The sequence below is a fragment of the Colletotrichum spaethianum genome (assembly GCF_022836535.1).
Source record: "Colletotrichum spaethianum MAFF 239500 DNA, contig01, whole genome shotgun sequence".
Lineage (NCBI taxonomy): Eukaryota > Fungi > Ascomycota > Sordariomycetes > Glomerellales > Glomerellaceae > Colletotrichum > Colletotrichum spaethianum.
Genome location: NW_026054771.1, coordinates 1,537,771 through 1,556,138, shown reverse-complemented (window position 1 = coordinate 1,556,138; position 18,368 = coordinate 1,537,771). Strand labels below are relative to the sequence as shown.

Below are 18,368 nucleotides of genomic sequence, written 5' to 3'. Positions count from 1 at the left end.
CTTTCACACTGTTTCTTCTAACGTGGACACCTACGTATGATACACGTCAATACCTTGCCCGCCTAGACCCGATCTCTGCAAGGGGTAGTTCGGAGGAAACATTCTGCCTCTAATTTGTAGCTTCAAGTCGAAAGCAGCACCTGATAGTGTTTAGTAGCGGACGATGATAGCCTAAGGGGAACAGTTCACTCGTACCCATGTAAGGAACCGCAACTGTTTCGCCGTTATTTCCCGTGATTACAACCTTGCCGCTGTATATTGGCAGTTTCGTTCCATCGTCAGTCTCTGGTAGCATAAAGTCGAATCTGAAGAAAGTTAGGGTTCAGAGATGCAGATGTATCCAAGGCTATGTTTGAGACTCACTGAGCCTGCTTAGTTTCACCAGGATTGACTCGGAAAATACCCGAAGGAAAGGTGACATTCGGTACGAGATTCATGGGTTTTATGTCAAGGATATCTGCAAGAAGCCCAGGAGTTCTTCCCTGAGCAACAAAACCTCCCGCAGGCTCCAAAGTGAAGTTGTAGGTTACCATTTCGTCTCCATTGTTCGTGATCTCAACCTTGTGGTACCGAATGAACGATCCAGTATCGTTGAGTGCAAACTTATCAAACGAGAGTGATGTCTTGTACTCCAAGAGCTTTGTTGCGTTAAGGAGCCCATTGCCTACTTGTGTAATCGGGGCGAAATACCCAAAGTCCGTAGGAAGTCCTTGTGGCTCAAGGATTTGCCATGGAATACTTTCCCCACTGGATATGATGCGTCTTGAGAGATACTTGGCAAATCCTTTTCCGTGCACAGAGCGACCTCCGTGCTTGCTGATATAAAGAGCTGCTACGCCGGCAACATAAGGAGTTGCCATGGAAGTTCCACTGAGTACTTTATACGTGCCGTCCAGATAGGTACTGTATATCTTGGCGCCAGGCGCGGCAATGTCGGGTTTGATCTCTAACTCATACGTCCCGCCCCAGCTGGTGTATTGTGAAGGGATGCCACCAGCGGCGTCGAAAAAGCCAACTGCCCAGTTCCGGTCCGCTAGTACTGTGAAGTCTGCGGTGACGTTTCCTCCTGATTTCACCGTTTCGATAATGGCTGCGCCGGCCTTGGCGTCGATGAGCGCGATCTGAGACTTGTAGGCCGAGTTAGCCACAAGTTCATACGGGCGATATTCGTCGTTGTAAAAGAGAACGTATCGAGCGCCAAATTTTTCAACATTGGTCTGTTTCACATAAGGCGTGCATGTCCCTCTTCGAACCAGCACAATTACGTTCGAGAGGTCTGGTGTCGAATCCGGTAGTGGGCTACATGCCTCCGCTGGGTTGGTCGTGTCATAAGCTAACGGGACAATTGGTAGACCGGTAATGTTCCAAAGACCTCTGTTGACTGGAGGTATGTATGCAAGCTGAGTGGTATTCGCTTCGCCGCCAAGGCTGAACGTTGCATACCATGGCTTAGCGGGGACTCGACTAGAGTCAACAGAAGCAACAGCGAGAACTTCTTTACCTGACGATCCACTGCTCGCGTAAAAAGGGCCCTCATCTCCATCGTTGCCGGCTGCAATGGTGATGATGACGCCTTGTTCTACGATTCTGGAGGCTATAGTAGCCCAAGGCCCATCTGAGAAGCCATGGGCACGACCAATACTTGCAGTGATAATGTCTGCCTGAGAAAGAGATGAGAAAAGGGATGCTGCAAGAGGATGGAACTGACTCACTCCTGACTCGTACGCCATGATAGTTGCTTCAACTAAAGTGTCTTCATCAGTACCTTCGAACTACGAAAATCAGTATGCATACTATCGACTACAACCTAAAGTTCTTACAGCGCCAAAGACTTTAAAAGCTAATATTTCGGCTTCTGGGGCGACGCCGACGTAGCTGGAGAATTGAGATTATAAGCTCATGGTCCGTGAATCTGTCTATGCTAGAGTCGAGGTTGACTTACAAGTCGCTCTTTCCGGCGATGATACCAGCAACATGAGTGCCATGACCAAGTGAGTCCAAAGGGTCTGCATCAGGATTCTTCTCATTGGATCCATCATACTCTGTAACAAGCCTTAGTCGTTGTTTACCTCTTGATCTAGTCATTGTTGTTCTAGTATGGATATATGGATACCTTCTCCAACTAGATCGTAGCCACCCGAGACCGTGAACCCAGGCCCAAACCCACCACCTAGCTAAGATTGTGTTAACAGAATTCGTGAAACGGTACTAGCTTCAGGAAAGAAAACTTACGGCAGGATGACGGTAGTCAACCCCTGAGTCGATGATAGCAATCTTCACGCCTTTTCCGAAAATACCAGCTTTATGAATGCTATCTACTCCGGTCGAGAAGTGAACAGACCAATTGTTTGCTGTGGCGTCGTCACCAAATGCGGCATGGCTTGTTACGGGTGCAAGTCTGTAGGTTTTCACAGGCCAAGCTTGGGCAACCTCGCCAACATTCTGCAGAGTGTCTAGATTGTCGCCGACAGACTCAACAGTGAGACCACAGAAAATATCGCTATTGAATGACTTGAGGACTTTAGAGCCAGTGGCTTCTATCTGTCGTGACAAGTCGCCAAGTGTGGCGCCCTGTGAGTAAAACATTTCAGCACATATGAAGCATTTTCTCATTATCTGTTAGGGCTTACCGATTCAGCTTCAACAATAAACTTCGTAGTCTCTGGGCTGCTGTTCTGAGCGCCATCCTGTCCCTTGCCGAACGTGGACCAAGCTTTTGCCTCTACAGTCCCCAAGGCCGTTGCCCATAAGAAGAGACAGAGATGCATATTTACGGTCAGAATTCGAAAGTTTGTAACGGCGCGGAGGGAGGAAAATTTCAAGTTTTCGTGCGAAGCCTTAATCTCATAAGTAGTTAATCTTGTCATCGCTATTATGGCGCACCCGGATAGCACGCTGCAACGCTTTAGCTGTGTCTTTTGCCTCAAAGTGGGCCGCAAATCCACAACTAACTGCCAAAAACGACTTTTCATGCATGCTCCGGTCGGGTTCCTGGCACGTTCGATATCTTCCTGCCAGATTGGGATCCGTATATGTCACACAACCGCTGGGTTCCTAGCTAAATGGGGTCGCAACGGCAGCCAAAATAGGCTCCACGGCCGTTGGCGGTCTTGGTTTTAATGAACATCCTTGTCATTGCAGCATTGCCAAGTACGCAATCCATCTAAACAAGCGTAACTTGGCTAGCTCCCATGGTTGGATTGGAAACAAAATCAAACCACGATGACCATCGCTATGAAGCCCAATAGGCCAGTTCGGAGGAAGTCAATACGTAGGATGGAAGTACTAGCGAGTAGGTTTCCCTACATAGGCGAATCGACACACAGCTTTTGAGGATTGCATATGAAAGACGTTTTGCAATTGAGGGTAGAAGCAAAAATGGATACTCAATGCCTGGATGGAATTTAACCACCGACACTCCCCGAGGTGGGCTCGAACCACCAACCTCCAGATTAACAGTCTGACGCGCTAGCCAATTGTGCCATCGGGGATATTGAGTCCCAAATTGATGGAAAATCAGCGATGCCAAATGCCTTATTTCCTCAGTGAACATTGACTGTGGGACACACAAAACCCTAAAAGGGAGCATGGTCTATAGCAATTGTGGGTCCTCGTCCGATCGACTCAAAGCCATATGTACATGTATTGGTACTCACAGCAAAACCACTTGAGAACAATCCAAGAGCCGCTTTAGTTGGGTTCGAGTAGTAGGCCGATTGTACATCCGCAGCTGGACCATGAAGTATCGATTCTCACGTGAAAGCTATGACACCCGATCTATCCAGTGCCAATGCGACTTTGGTTTGCGTTTTTAAAGATTCTCAGTTTCATTGGCTTGTTCTCCAGGTCCATCCATGGCGCTTTGCCACCGATCAGTGGCGGGCGTGCAGTTTTAGCGCGCGATGATCCTAAATCTTTGTGTCGTGCATTGTCTGTAAGTACCGTATTGCGATAGTAGACGGGAGGAATCAATCAAACCTAAATTCGCTATATGGCAAGGGGGAGAGGCTCGTCAACCCTCTCTCCATTTAAACAGTTGATATTGTCGGGGCGGCTCTCGCTGTTGGTTCAGTAACCAAATAAAACCCTAAAGAACGGTGATTATTCAATCAACATGACCGCAACCAAAAGCTGGAGCTAAAGAGATATTAGACCCGGCCGGTGTCTCATGTTATTGAGAATACATTGTTATCCCTTCAGATCATGCGTTCCTTCCTCAACGGAGACAATCCAGGTCACGGTAAAAGAGCTTACTATTTAGTGGCATCTGGCAGTGTAGCCTGGGATGACGTCTATGCCGCGGTTGCCAAGGCCTTGCACGAAGGAAGCATCATCAAGAATGATAGTGTTGTTCCGGCCGACGAGACGGGACTGAAAACGATGGCCAAGGGTCTCGGCACCGATAACTCGCTCATTACTATGAGATTGGTTAGGGAGTGAATAACAAACCTAAACTCATCTAGTGGCTCGGCCAAGAGATGCTAACATCGGTGGCTGAGAAACAGGTGCACTTTGACTTCGAAACATGCGGCCGAGATAGGGTGGGCGCCGCAGTTTTCCCCGGTGCACATTTTGAAGCTGCGCCAATGAAGTGGATCTAATCTTGCAAAATCTCAAACAGAATACATTTTCCATCAATGGATCGCAGGATAACAAAGAATTAGATGGTTACAGTGAAGCATACATCGACAACAACAGACTTGCAGATAAAGCGCCGAGTAACGGTCATCAATGATTATGTGTCAAATTATAGGTCCACTTAATTTGTTTACATAATATGGAGTTGCGCGTGGCAAGAAAGGTATGATGTCAACAGTCGAGCATACTCCGTTTGTTACTGGACGCCTATGATAGACTCATCTGATTTTCACCTTATGATGAACCATAAAACAAAAGTGCAGCGAGCTATGCGTACATGTATTGTTTTGAATTGTCTGCTCGTTCGTAGCAAATTTCCCAACTGTCTTATCAATGCGTAGTAAGCAGGATATGTGTAGGATTATGGCTGTCTCGCCGAGGGATCGTCCCTCGGCAGGATTTGTAATTGTTCCGCTTCTGTAACTCAACAAATACCACTAGCACTCTTACCCCTCTTACTCATATCAATCGGCAATTATTCTCGTACTTGATTAATCGCCGGATCACCACTGCTCACACCCCAGCACAAATTCAAAATGTCCAAACAGCTGATATTGTTCGATATTCCCGACCGGAACAGCACCTGCTGGTCTCTGAACCCTTGGAAGAGTGAGTTATGCGGCAATTATGGGCATCTTCTGGAGACAACTGACGTGACAGCCAGTCCGACTCGCTCTCAACTACAAGGGCATCGGCTACAAGACTGAATGGCTCGAGTACCCTGACATTGAGCCCAGGCTAAAGTCTGCAGGGCTCGAGGGTGATCCCAACCAGATAGCCCTGTTCACGTGTCCCACTGTACAATTCCCTGACGGAACGTACGTGATGAACAGCGCTAAGATCATCAAACGCCTTGAGGCCGACTATCCTGAGCCGTCGCTGCATCTAGATTCAGAGGTTCTCCAGCAAATGTATGATTTTCTCAGTGAGACATTTGACAGTCTATGTCCTGTGCTTTTGCCAATCGCGCCTCGAGACGTCTTGAACAAACGAAGTGCGGACTATTTCTGGGATACTCGGGCGAAGGCATACGGTATGACGCTTGACGAGCTTGAGAAGACACAGGGTGGCGAGGCAGCTTGGGTCAAAGCCAAGGAGTCTCTGGAGAAGACAGCAGCTTTGTTGGATAAGACTGAAGGGCCATTTTTCCTTGGAAATAAATGTAAGGCCTATCACTCATGACTACCGGATGGTCTCCACACTTTGCTAACAAGACTCTAGTCTCTTACATCGATTGCGTTTACGTTGGGTTTTTATTCTTTGCAAAGAGGTTCGGCGAGGAAAACTATCAGCGCATCATCCAGCACTCAGGGTCTTTTGATAAGCTTTTCAAGGCTAGCGAAAAGTGGCTGGATCGAAACAATTAGGGATTCGTTGAGATGAGCACGAGGTGACATCTGCGTGGTACTTGTGGGCAACGTCATTTATTCAACAGTAGTATTGATTATACAGTAAAGCTCAAGCCCCACATAAAAGGAAAGATTCATGCGACCCAGATAAGTAAGGATCATGAGTACAGGTGTTGTTAGAAATTTATCGACTCTCCAACATAATGTTCGACTCATCTGGCCACTCGTAGCTTTTGATGCGGCTGATATCGCGGACCAGTTTTCCCGGATGAATCCAGAGATACAACGCCATGATTGAGACCATTGGGGTGCCGTCAAAAAGATAAAGAAAAACCTCATGTGTCATGATAAATCCGCCTTCTCCTTGGAGATATTCGATACCCCTTACCAAGCTTCTGATGAACATCAAAGAGGCAACGCCATACGCCATCAGATAATACTTTTTCCACTCAATACCCGCGTGTGTTGCATTGAGTTCGGCCATTTCGTGTTGAGCACAGCGGTGGGAATGCCAACAAGACACGATGAAGAGGGTGATGACAGCGAGCTGGGCGACCAGACCAGCCATGATGAGGTTCTTGGCCATCTTGATAGCATCTGGATCACCCGAAGCCGGTATCACGGCTCCGAAAACTTGTGTAATGAAGCAACCGATATCTACGACAACGTAGAAGAAGGCTGTGAGTCGTGGGCTTATGAGCACATGGCGTCGAAGGTCGAGTGCTATGATAATGCGACCGAGGCTCATGTAGATGGTCGCGGCGAATAGGGGCGGAGACCCGAGAATAAGCAGGTTTTGTAGAATGAAAGAGCCAACATCTGTAGGATCTTCATGTGCTTTCGCGCGTCCATAGTACCCAAAGGCTTCTCCTTGAATAAAATGTTAAATCACCTCACAGCCATGAGGAACAGATTACTGAAACCCACCGACGCCACCTAGAATGAACGGAATGAAGTGGTATGTCCTTAGCTTGAATAAATAACCAATGTGACTTAGCACACCGATAGCAAAAAGAACAAGAAATGCCCATCCGGCTTCTCCATTCGGTCGGTAGTGGTAAAATACGATTTGAGTTCCATTAACAACTGGACCAAACGGTCCGCCACCGTTCAGCTCGTTGACCATGGTCTCACAGATTCCGATATTGAAGTTTCTTGTAGATGGCGATCGCGGGCATTGATTGCGACACTTTGCGAATTTATCCCACTTGCTCGAATTGGGTTGAGGATGGAGCTGAAAAGGCACAGAATTTAGGGATAAAGAGAGGTTGTTGGCGTAACCAAAGCCGGAGCTAAGAGATGTACTTCGGTTCCTCTCTTCTTTTATAATGTTGGAAATGATAGGAAATTCATTCAGCGGGTGGTCCACAGTGACAGTGTAAATCGTATTGCAATACGATAGACAGTTTTGCGTCGCGGATTTTCGTATAGCAATACGAAAATGGTTTCCGCAACTGGACCAAGCTTTAGAGATGTGGATATTTCTAAATTTGTCTTTTAAGTATTCCGAATGAATGTTTGATTTCAATTTTCATCGCGCCAAGGAACTGACATATTTGCCGTCATATTTTCCAGCTGATGGCCACTTAATACTCTTCATGCTACGTATCGGCTTGTTATTTCACTGGCTTGAACTTATTGGAAGGCAATTACCTGCCCACTCACATTTAAGCCAGGACGTAGGTTTCTGACTCTAATGGCAGTTCTGATGTTCAGCTTCGGGCAACCTTCAGCTGGCGGTAGGGGTTTCTTTTTCCTTTCACTATGAAACTTGGATTCTATAATACATGTTTTTATTTTATTTTGTTTCATTGAAGCTTCGGTGATAGATGAGAAATTAGTGGCGTGGCTGTGACTGTTCGTTGCTTGGATACCGTTGGAGCCTTAGCTGCCACATTCCAGTCTACAAGCAACCTAAAGAACTGGGAATCTCGGACTGGAAAAACGTAGCCCGTGCTCCCTTGGCTGCTTGCTGCATGTAATGTCTCTTTAGAACTGGACTCAACAGTGGAAGTTGCCGCCTGAAACAGATGTCACATGTTTTGACGTCCACCGTGCGGAACAGACGCAAACCTTGCAAGTTTCCCGTAAACCCTGGCAACCTAATCATCACACAATCGGCGCACACAAGAAGCACTTCCCTAAATTGCACTATAACTTGACTGTTATACAGAACTTGCGGCCAGTTCTCCATGCTGCAGGGCTGAGGACATCATGGGCTCCAACGCTCCGCTCGGTTTCAGGGATACCAAACCTGGTCACGCCATCAAGCCAGGAACAACACTCCGCATACTCGGTGTTGGCGACTCAATCACCGTTGGTTTTCTTAGTGACATAGACGGTGGAGATGGAAATGGATACAGGCTTAAGCTTCGAGAAGACCTGTCAAGTACGTTTAAGTGCTGCATCACCTCTTTCACTGGTTTAATTAACGTCTTGCTCAGAAGACCAGGTCGTTTTCGCTGGAACGGAGACGATGGGTGGCACAATGCCTGGTGGCTATTTCGTAAGCATACCGTGATAGCTGTCTCTTTTAACCATCAATTTGGCTGACGAGTCACTCATATGACAGGCGGCTTGGTCAGCCATGACGATCAAATTCATGTCTGACCATGTTGGGCCATCTCTCAAGCAGAGGCCCAACCTTGTACTTATTCACGCTGGTACTAATGACATGAATCCAAATCCAGACGTTTCCAGGGAAGGCAGTGACCCAAAAGAGGCCGCAGATCGACTCGGTAAGCTCATCGATAAGATCGTTGAGGGTTGTCCTGATGCCACGATCCTTGTGGGGATGATCATCGGCTGTCATGATGAGGTGCAAATGAGAAACATTACCCAGTTTCGGTCCTTGATCCCAGGGGTTGTTCAGATGCGCCAAAATGCCGGAAATCGTGTTCTTGCCGTCGATTTCTCAACCTTCCCCATGAAAGCTTTGAGAGATGGTATCCACCCGACGAACCAGGGTTACCGGCTAATGGGGGACTATTGGTACGATTTCATCACGCAGATTCCCACCGACTGGATTCAGGAACCGATTGGCAATGGCCCTCATCATCTTGGTGAGCTCCATCGCACGAAGCCGGTTGAAATGGGGTCAAAAACCTGGAGTCAAAGAATCCTAAGTTTGGTATTCGGCAAGAGGGCATAACATATTGATCACGTGTCGGTGTGCCTAAATTTATTTACCTGAGATAGATGAGAAAACGCCAAGTTTTTGTTTTCGCAGGTTGAATCTATTTGTGACTTTTTCCAATTAAGTCCGGCCAGATCGGGGCTGACAGGCTGACCGAAGCAGGTCCTATTCGGGCCTATCCTAAGCTCCCACCCGAAAGTGTTTTGTGCATCGACACTAACGGATGTATCCCGGCAAATGTCACTTGACAACCGGTTGCTGGTTTCACGCACAGGTAAGATGCATGCTATGCATTTCCTAACGATTAGTGAGGCAATCGGTTTTCCCAATTGGCACGGCTTTACCTGCAAACCTTGACTTTCTTCAATCAGGGGTCTGATCTCCAACCGTCTCTAGATTAATTGAATACCATCAAGCTAGTCTAAGGTCAGAAACAATGAATATACCTTCATGCGTACCCGCAAATTGACGAAAACTCTGAGAGATACCCTAATTGTCGGACATCATCAGGCAACATAGCCCATAGTATCGGATTTGATGTTGCAGCAACAGACCTGTAGTCGACAGGTGAGGGGGTAGCTCCAGATGGCTCCGTGAATGGTTCGCAAATCGGCCTAAATCCCGGCGAATTGCTAGAATCACAAGGCCAAAGAATCGAAAGATTGGCCAGTGAATAAGCCACAGTGGTAACAGTGATATACAAGAGTGATCCAGAGGATCCAGCCTGTGAAATTCTCGCGGCTAGCGTGGCCTGCCACCGCAACTAGTGAAAATATATACAGCCAATCCAATCACCTGGCCAGAATCGTCGGAAGATAGGCGCCAGAAAGCTCCCGCCGACTGGCAAAAGACGGATTACGGGGTGCGGGTCTTTTAGGCTAAATAACTATTGCCGGTGTTGATCGTGCCAAAAACATGGGGTTGGATGGCCGTTCACACGCGGGGTAATATCCTAGTGTTTTCTTGGGTGTCGCCCGTGGGAGGCGACCTCACACACCCTATTTTATTGTTTCACACACGAGGTAAGTTCATTTCGACAAGGAGGTGAGTACTTGATGCCGAGAGTCTCGGTCTCTGTTCATTTTCTCGGTGTCCGTCCCTGTCCATGTTGGCTCAGAATCCCACCAGTCGTAATGGGCCGACGTTAAGTGCGGAAATGTGTCATCGGAACGCGATCGATATCTTCGAGAGCTATTTGACCCGTGCCGCTTTGCCGCAGCACGGATTTAGCTAGCAATAAAAGTGCTGACGTCCCCATCGAAGTTTGTGAGCTGTCGTCCCTGTGCTATTTTCCCCGTCGATACTCCAACTTTTTAGCAAAACCTGTCCTTATGGTGATTGAAGATTACTACGACGCATAACCCAGCACCTTATTCTATAGGAAGTGCTGGCTGAGATACCTTGGCAACCATGGGCGGTCACGCTTCAGGCAACGCGGCTTACGATGCTGCTTTGCAGAGACGCCAAGCGCTGATGGGCGCCAGTGGTGCTAGAGCTCTAGTCAAGAATTGGAAGGTTGCGCGCATCGCTGCCTTCGCTTGCATTGGAGGCGTTTTATATGGCTACAATCAAGGGTATGAAACCTGTTACCCTTAAGCTTTGGGTCAACAAAAGCTCATTGCCGGTGCGCAGAATGTTTTCCGGAATCCTGGCCATGCCATCTTTCGCAAAACGTAAGCATACTAATTTTTCATGGATGTTGCGTCCATTTTCCAGTGTTGGGGTTGTCGCTCATTGATACTCCCTACTATGACTAGACATGGACGGATACACCGAGAACCCGACGAAGAAAGGATGGTTGACAGCCATTCTGGAGCTTGGCGCTTGGGTCGGTGCTGTATTATCTGGCTTCATCGCGGAAGTTTGCTCCCGCAAATACGGCGTACTCATTGCGACTTTGGTCTTTATCCTAGGCGTTATTGTACAAATTACGTCCATCTCCGGTGGCCACGAGTCCATCTTGGGAGGGCGCTTCATCACGTAGGCACAGGATATCCAGGCAATTTCTGGAATACGTACTAACCTGCTCAAAGGGGTATGGGCGTTGGAAGTCTGTCAATGATTGTGCCCTTGTACAACTCCGAGTGCGCACCACCGTAAGTCGCTGGCAAACATACACTGGGAGACAGGAGCCCCTGCATACTAACGACTTATTTCCATAGCGAGGTTCGAGGCGCCCTTGTGGCCCTACAGCAGCTTGCTATTACTTTTGGAATTATGATCAGCTTTTGGATTGAGCAAGTAATTCCCATCGTCGTCGAACTATTTATTAGCTAACATCCATGCAGTTAGTATGTTCAATCCCTCTAGATAACAGCCAAAATCGTGCTCCTGCGCAATCGCTGCTATAACTGACATTATGGATAGTGGTTGCAATTACATTGGAGGCACGACAGAGGCAACGCAGTCTGATGCGGCTTGGCTTGTACCCATCTGTTTGCAACTAGGCCCAGCTGCTCTCCTCTTCGTCGGAATGATTTGGATGCCTTTTTCACCTCGTTGGCTGATCCACCACGGCCGCGAAGAAGAAGCTCGAAAAGTTCTTGCAAATCTTCGCGATCTGCCTGAGAACCACGAACTAATCGAGCTCGAGTTCCTTGAGATCAAGGCTCAGTCCCTGTTCGAAAAGCGCAGTACAGCTGAACACTTTCCTCACCTCCAGGAACAGACTGCTTGGAATACCTTCAAGTTGCAATTCGTTGCTATCAAAGCTCTTTTCCAGACCAAAGCCATGTTCAAGAGAGTCATCGTGGCAACGGTCACAATGTTAGTATAGATTCGACACTAGAACAGTGATCAAGAAAGTACTAACAGCGCTTCGAGGTTTTTCCAACAGTGGACTGGAATTAATGCTGTAAGTCTATGGTTTCTAGGATTCTCGGCAAGCCAGAGTACAACTCGAAAACAAGATCAGGCTGACTCGGGTGATAGGTACTGTATTACGCACCTCAAATCTTTGGACAACTGGGTCTTAATGAGACAACTACGAGTCTGTTGGCTACTGGTGTAGTCGGCATTGTTATGTTTATTGCTACCATCCCTGCAGTTCTTTGGATCGATCGTGTTGGTCGTAAGCCAGTCCTCGCCATCGGAGCCATCGGCATGGGAACTTGCCATATCATTATTGCCGTCATTCTTGCCAAGAATATTGACCGTTTCCACGAGCAACCGGCCGCTGGTTGGGCCGCTGTCTGCATGGTCTGGCTGTTTGTTGTTCACTTCGGATGTTAGCTGCTGCCCATCCTCAAAGCAAACATTTCAAGACTGGATCGACTGACGGAACAACAGATTCTTGGGGTCCGTGTGCGTGGATCATTATCGCCGAGGTGTGGCCTCTAAGCACACGTCCATACGGCGTGTCGCTAGGCGCCTCCAGCAACTGGATGTAAGTGCAACCTCATTTCAGTGTTTCGGGGTGTTTCTGACAGCTTTATCACAGGAACAATTTTATGTAAGACCTTATAATTGTTCTTGTGGAACTGGTACTAATATTCAGTAACGAAGCGTGGGACAAGTTACTCCTGATATGCTAACAAGCATCAACTATGGAACCTACATTTTATTCGGTCTCTTAACGTATCTCGGAGCCGCCTTCATTTGGTTCGTTGTACCTGAGACGAAACGATTATCTCTGGAAGAAATGGTAGGTTCCTGTGTTTGGTTGTGTCAACGACGTTTTGATGGCATTCTCGCTATGCTCAATTTCATCTGATTTGCTAAAATCTCACTTAAGGACCTTGTGTTTGGCTCCGAGGGGGCTGCCGCTGCCGACTTTGAGCGTATGGAGGAGATCAACAACGAGATTGGCCTAAGCGCGGTTTTGAACCGCACATCACCCAACGAGCGACATTCCCAGTCGGCTGACTTGGAGAAGACGGAGATGAATGCAGCTACTACTGAGCATCACTGAGCTCGGCGACACTGGGCGGCCAGATTTGTCAACTATGTGTGACAAAGGCCTTTTATGAGACTTGGTCTCACAGCAGATTCTGTATGGTCTCTTCTATTGTTTTGAAGAGTGTATGAGAATCGATTGCGATTGATTAAATCGGGAACGGAGACTCAAAACACTGCAATTCCTTTTCGAGAGAGAAAACTAATTCTTATTGCGCAATGCATGTCAGCTGGAATCACCCCGCATTTGATCGCTCGGTGAATAAGCCTGTAAGCCAATATCATGGCTTGTTTTTGTGAAGATTGTGGTGGTGTGATGCAGTTAGTACTTGGCATAAAGCCGAGTGTGTCTTTTGCCCAGTAGATACTGCAACTTCTCGTCCGGTTGGACGCCTTTGTCCCAAAAGCTGCAAATGCTGCCTGGATGGCGTATACAGCCCTATAGACTTGGACTAATGAGAACCACTCAAATTCGTGCTGGCAGTAGGCAACCGTCCAGTTCTGTGCGGTGTTCTCATCTTGGCATTTTTCGACTCAGTCTATGGCTTTCAGGCTTCACAAAGGGTTTTGCGGTGTCCTAGTTATCGGTTGGATCTTGACTGTGCCATCTTCTACCTGTTTATAAGGCCCCGAGGCTCCCTGTCCCTCAAACTTGAACCCTGACAGTTTCTAGCAATATCGAGAATCAGTTTATTGCAATGTTTGCTGAATTCGACGTCAGCGATGCGTCGAAATCCGTCGAGGACTTCTCAGTTGTTGAGCGTCTGGCTGATGCAATCCGCATCGAAGAAGATGTTGAGATTGACCAACAAGACGGAAAATTTGTTGTTCAGGACATCTACGAGGGCCCTAGAAAATGCTAATGCTGTATCAATTGGATTGCGGAACGCCCCCATGGCGTGGATCTTACCGAGCTCGACAGAACCGATGAAGGCGATGAAGCTGGCAACCCTCTGGTAACTCGACGTCGAATCAACCCCAGCGAAGGCGGCACTGTGGTATCCATCCAATCTGTAGAGATTCGACACGCAGCAACTCGCAAGGTTCTCGTCGACGTTTTCCACTATTTTGATTGTGTCGTTTACGACATCAAGTATCTCACATTTCTGGCACCGTTCTACCCCTTCTTCTGGCGTTGGGAACGTTTTGAGAAGGCCGTCATAGAAGCGCAAGACACGAAAGTCAAGAGTGTTCTTGTTACGTTGAGAGGAATGATCAGACGCGAGCTAGCAGCAGCATTCGCCGTTAGCAAGGAAATTGTCACCCATGGCCCTATCACGTTCAACTACCTATGGACCTTATTCGCACTTGGAGAGCTTATCTACTCTAAGAGAGGCAGTCATGATCGATTCTACAAACTCAGTTCGTGCTTTATGCAAGATGAAATAAGCACGATCGATCTCAATCTTGCCTATTTCACTTGGAGTTGAATCAATCATGACTTTGGTACGGATCACGAGGAACTTTGGATCGGTAGCATCAGAGGAACTCGCCTTATCAGCAGTTTGCTTGCATTCCCTGCCAAGTATCTCAGCGACTTCGCAAAAATGCAGGAAAATCTTACGGAGAGAGGGCGCAAATTCGCTAGTCTTGCCGGTACACACTACAAGGCGTACCATTCCCAAGGTCTCGGTTCAAACACAGAGTCGCGGGTGATGATCGACAGCAGCCACCGCCGTCAGTACCTTACAGCGTTCATCAGCAGCGATGATGACAGGCTTTTTACGAAGTGGACATCGTTGATCAATCAATCTCCTTTTGAGTCCCCACCAGCGAATGGTGTGCACATTTCTCTCGACGAGTATGTGGACGAGTGGGAGTCCAGGCCTCGAGACGGACGGCGTCAGTTTCGGAGGCCGCGTCATCATTCGCCGGTACGTATATGTAATATCGACAAGGATCCTCTTCAAATAAGCAGGCAAATAAACCGCAGTATTTCTGTGGGGAGTATTATGTCGTAACGTTTCGGAAAGAAACCGAGGACTTGGGCAAACTTTCATGGCTTCAGCACGGAGTGACGATCATCTCGAAAGCGACATGGAAAAGGCGCGAAAATGGTTGACGAATTTACATTTACAGCTGGCGGAACCCACAGTTGACGGATATGACCTCAAAGAGAAGTCTTGGGGTAAGCATGGAATTCATTATTTTAGGCGTTCGTCCCTGTTAACACAAGGGACCAGAAACTTTTGATGTTGACCGGATCAGCGACATAAAGTGGAATGCAAAGCCATTCGAGAGCTTAGTGCTTCCCGATGGATTCAAAGAGCTTATACTGGCTTTCGTTGAGAGCCAGGTAAAGGATAAGCAAGCATTCGATGACGTGATAAATGGCAAAGGTTTGCTCATCAAGAGCCTGCTGATGGAATATGCCCATTTCTAACTTTTGTTCAGGTGGAGGGCTTGTTGTGCTACTTGCCGGCGATCCAGGAGTCGCTAAGACTCTTACTGCCGAGTCAGGTATGTCTCTCCATTTTTTACACTGCGCCGTGAACTCTTCGACTTACCCCATCTCAGTTGCTGAGAAAATCAAAGCGCCGTTATTAAAGATGGAGCTGGGCGACTACGACGAGGGTGAGCGGCGCTACGATAGAGACGTCGTGGAGCCTCAGAGCCCTCGTCCAAGAGCCAGCCGTCGTTCCATGGACTTTACTACCGCCTTCAGTCTGGCAGCACGATGGGGAGCAGTTCTTTTCATCGACGAGTGTGACATGTACCTTGAGAAACGCAGTGATACTTCCTCGAAGAAAAACAGAATGGTCTTTCGTGAGTACACCCAGGCTTTTCATATGATTGACTTTGTTTCAGGTTGCTAACATAGAGACCAGATTTTCTGAAAGAGTTGGAATACTATCCCTCCCTTTTGTTCCTAACGAAGAACCGCGAACGATCACTTGACCCGGCCATCTACTCACGCATTCACCTTACGATTGACTACCCGGCTTTGGACAAGCCGTCTCGATTGCTGATCTGGCAAACCTTCCTGGAGAAGAACGTTATGACATGTTAGAGGCTGAAGTTGAGGCTCTGTCTGAAATTGATGTGAATGACCGGCGCATCCGCAACATTGTCAAGACTGCGGGTATCATGGCTAAACGAGAGGAACGAAGAGTTCTTTTCCGCGATATCGAGAAGTTCATGCAAATTACCGAAGGTATCAGGGTTAAGAAGGAAGTGAGCACTTTTAACGGTGTCTGACTAAGATAATCCTTCCTAGCTGTCGCTCAATGCGCTTTCTTAGTTTGGTGATGCTTAGCGTCGAAGGACCAAGCCATCTGCTTGCAATCCAGCTTTTAGGTAGTATAACGTTTGTGCTTTCATGCGATTATCGTCTATTGTGCAACTGGATACATCTTACTCCAACATGGGCTTTTGTTTGCAAGTGTGAACTTTTCAGGCGAAATGTATATCAACGTTCGTCAAGGTCCGAGCCCCAAGGTTGTGGATGGCCCTGGTGAACTTCATGACGTTCATCTCGAAGTATTCGATTTCATGCACATCACTCATCGGTTTTATTAATCGGCCTCATCGCTGTCGGATGACTAGTCCAGAAGCTGAGTCCATCTGAAGACTTAGGGCTGGCTAATATTAGTGCCACAGAATTGGGAACATTGTGGTTAGTGTCTTTTCCCCCAAACTATCCCAGTTCGTTGGTGTTTTTCTGCAGACATTATCACAGAACTTGACGTAGTCTGTCTGAACTCCGCATATGCACTTAGGGTCACTGGCGTAAGGCGTTCTGGACAAATACTTGTGGTCACGACGTACGTCAGCCAGCGACCATCGAGGTATTCAACATGATTGTTCATCTTGATTGCTATGCACATTGCAAACCACGCTTTCTGATAATTCCTCAGCTAAGGTGCTGATTGTGGTGTTGTGATATTCATCCAAGGATAGAGACAGAAACGTCAAAGAGCATCAGCTTGAGAGAAAGTAAAGCAAGGCCTTTGTGGCATAGAACAGTATTCATTCCTCTAAACGCAGGTGAAAGGCTCATCAACTGGGCAAGGCGCGGATAGAGAGTATTCGTTGAAGTGGGTTGTGAAGGCACGAATCATGACCTCCTTAGACTGGTTTGCGGCCACATTTCAACATCCCCACAGTCACAAGCGGTCAATAATCGCCCGACTCAACAAATACGGCCGGCTGGCGCAATGGTAGCGCGTCAGACTTCTACGGAGTGGTAATCTGAAGGCTGCGGGTTCGAGCCCCGCGCTGGTCAACATTGCGTGTTGAGTCGAAGTTGATGGTGGATGACGATTTTTGAAATTTTGTCGAGATTTTCTATGGAGTGGGGCTCGTTGGACCGGGGCGGCCGGTTAGGAAGCTGCCAGCCGAAGCGGGGCCGCGTGGGCCGGCAAGCACGATAGATGCCATTACGTCTGCCATGCTGGGTTCCGCTTCTGAATGAAAGCTGCGATGCCTTCTCTTGCGTCTGCGCTTCGCGCATGCAACGCCATGACCTGGCCGGCCCAGCTTGCAGCGTCCTCATACCCGTCACCTCCTCTCTCATCAACACTTTCGCCCTTGATGCCGAGCTGCGTCCAGAATGCCCACTTTCCAAGACCCATTGGTTGTCCTGCAGTCCCCGCTAGCCGCTCGACTACCTCTGCTACGCGCTCCTCGAAAGCTGCGGCAGCCGTGTCCGTGGACTCTGCATGATCGGGGGTCGGCACCACATCCACGGCACCCCGCATGTCGTCCGCTGTAACCGCTTCTGCAGAAAGAAGAAGTCGGTACGCCTGACCCGGCGGGAGTCGACGGGATACGGCGGTGGCGGGGCTCGTGCACGGGAGTCCGATGCTAGCACCAGGCAGCTGGAACCTGGTGGTGGAGAGGGCAATGGGATAGTCCGTCGACAGTGCGAGCTGCAGCCCAGCTGCTGTCGCGAGGCCCTGGATGGGACAGACAACGGGTGCCGGGCTATGTCGGATAAGGGACATGATGTCAGCGCACAGGGCGAATGTGCGCTTCACTTCGACGTGTGAGAGCGATGCGAGCTGCTTCAAGTCGTGACCTGACGAGAAAACGGGGCCAAAGCTGCGCATGACGAGTACATTGGGCAAACCCTCCCGCTCACGCTTCCATTCCGTAGCATCAACTAGCCAACTATGCTCCGATGAGCCGCCTGAACCAGACTCGGCATACTGACTTGCAGCCTCGAGTTCGGATAAGATTGAGGGTTTGAAGGCAGGGAGAGTCAAAACCCTGCCAGTCGTTGGTGACGTAAGGTACGAGAGGAGCTGTGTACGGAGATCCTCCAGAGTCTCGAGACTAAGGGCATTGCGTTTCGCCGGATTCCTTAAATGGAGGTATGCGGCCTTCGCCGGAAGCTTGGGAAATTGCAT

The 18,368-nt window shown here is 48.4% G+C and overlaps 9 protein-coding genes and 2 non-coding genes across 11 annotated transcripts; 6 read left to right on the top strand and 5 right to left on the bottom strand.

Moving 5' to 3' along the window:
• Positions 1 to 359: 359 nt before the first annotated feature.
• On the bottom strand, positions 360 to 2,085 carry ColSpa_00406 (C5a peptidase; the record flags this gene model as incomplete). Its single annotated transcript, XM_049266618.1, has 3 exons — positions 360 to 1,661; positions 1,821 to 1,875; positions 1,943 to 2,085. 3 exons carry the CDS (start codon positions 2,083 to 2,085, stop codon positions 360 to 362), a joined length of 1,500 nt encoding a protein of 499 aa, XP_049122575.1.
• Positions 2,086 to 3,417: 1,332 nt separating this feature from the next.
• Positions 3,418 to 3,491, bottom strand: ColSpa_tRNA_003. Its single transcript has one exon. It is a non-coding gene; the product is annotated as a tRNA-Asn (tRNA).
• Positions 3,492 to 4,203: 712 nt separating this feature from the next.
• On the top strand, positions 4,204 to 4,440 carry ColSpa_00405 (uncharacterized protein; the record flags this gene model as incomplete). The annotated part of the gene is made up of 1 exon (XM_049266617.1): positions 4,204 to 4,440. One exon carries the CDS (start codon positions 4,204 to 4,206, stop codon positions 4,438 to 4,440), a length of 237 nt encoding a protein of 78 aa, XP_049122574.1.
• Positions 4,441 to 5,174: 734 nt separating this feature from the next.
• Positions 5,175 to 6,005, top strand: ColSpa_00404 (glutathione S-transferase-like protein ustS; the record flags this gene model as incomplete). The annotated part of the gene is made up of 3 exons (XM_049266616.1): positions 5,175 to 5,247; positions 5,303 to 5,800; positions 5,860 to 6,005. The coding sequence occupies 3 exons, from the start codon at positions 5,175 to 5,177 to the stop codon at positions 6,003 to 6,005; spliced, it is 717 nt and encodes a 238-aa protein (XP_049122573.1).
• A 166-nt stretch (positions 6,006 to 6,171) lies between these two features.
• ColSpa_00403 (protein RTM1) lies at positions 6,172 to 6,573 on the bottom strand (the record flags this gene model as incomplete). The annotated part of the gene is made up of 1 exon (XM_049266615.1): positions 6,172 to 6,573. The coding sequence occupies one exon, from the start codon at positions 6,571 to 6,573 to the stop codon at positions 6,172 to 6,174; it is 402 nt and encodes a 133-aa protein (XP_049122572.1).
• Positions 6,574 to 8,568: 1,995 nt separating this feature from the next.
• On the bottom strand, positions 8,569 to 8,799 carry ColSpa_00402 (uncharacterized protein; the record flags this gene model as incomplete). Its single annotated transcript, XM_049266614.1, has 1 exon — positions 8,569 to 8,799. The coding sequence occupies one exon, from the start codon at positions 8,797 to 8,799 to the stop codon at positions 8,569 to 8,571; it is 231 nt and encodes a 76-aa protein (XP_049122571.1).
• A 1,734-nt stretch (positions 8,800 to 10,533) lies between these two features.
• ColSpa_00401 (major facilitator-type transporter ecdD) lies at positions 10,534 to 11,107 on the top strand (the record flags this gene model as incomplete). Its single annotated transcript, XM_049266613.1, has 3 exons — positions 10,534 to 10,697; positions 10,756 to 10,796; positions 10,881 to 11,107. 3 exons carry the CDS (start codon positions 10,534 to 10,536, stop codon positions 11,105 to 11,107), a joined length of 432 nt encoding a protein of 143 aa, XP_049122570.1.
• Positions 11,108 to 11,596: 489 nt separating this feature from the next.
• On the top strand, positions 11,597 to 12,354 carry ColSpa_00400 (putative quinate permease; the record flags this gene model as incomplete). Its single annotated transcript, XM_049266612.1, has 3 exons — positions 11,597 to 11,889; positions 11,938 to 11,977; positions 12,055 to 12,354. The coding sequence occupies 3 exons, from the start codon at positions 11,597 to 11,599 to the stop codon at positions 12,352 to 12,354; spliced, it is 633 nt and encodes a 210-aa protein (XP_049122569.1).
• A 3,212-nt stretch (positions 12,355 to 15,566) lies between these two features.
• ColSpa_00399 (uncharacterized protein) lies at positions 15,567 to 16,215 on the top strand (the record flags this gene model as incomplete). Its single annotated transcript, XM_049266611.1, has 2 exons — positions 15,567 to 15,783; positions 15,971 to 16,215. 2 exons carry the CDS (start codon positions 15,567 to 15,569, stop codon positions 16,213 to 16,215), a joined length of 462 nt encoding a protein of 153 aa, XP_049122568.1.
• Positions 16,216 to 17,160: 945 nt separating this feature from the next.
• ColSpa_tRNA_022 lies at positions 17,161 to 17,242 on the top strand. Its single transcript is given in 2 exon segments — positions 17,161 to 17,196; positions 17,207 to 17,242. It is a non-coding gene; the product is annotated as a tRNA-Arg (tRNA).
• A 154-nt stretch (positions 17,243 to 17,396) lies between these two features.
• Positions 17,397 to 18,368, bottom strand: ColSpa_00398 (enoyl-CoA hydratase domain-containing protein 3, mitochondrial; the record flags this gene model as incomplete). Its single annotated transcript, XM_049266610.1, has 1 exon — positions 17,397 to 18,368. One exon carries the CDS (start codon positions 18,366 to 18,368, stop codon positions 17,397 to 17,399), a length of 972 nt encoding a protein of 323 aa, XP_049122567.1.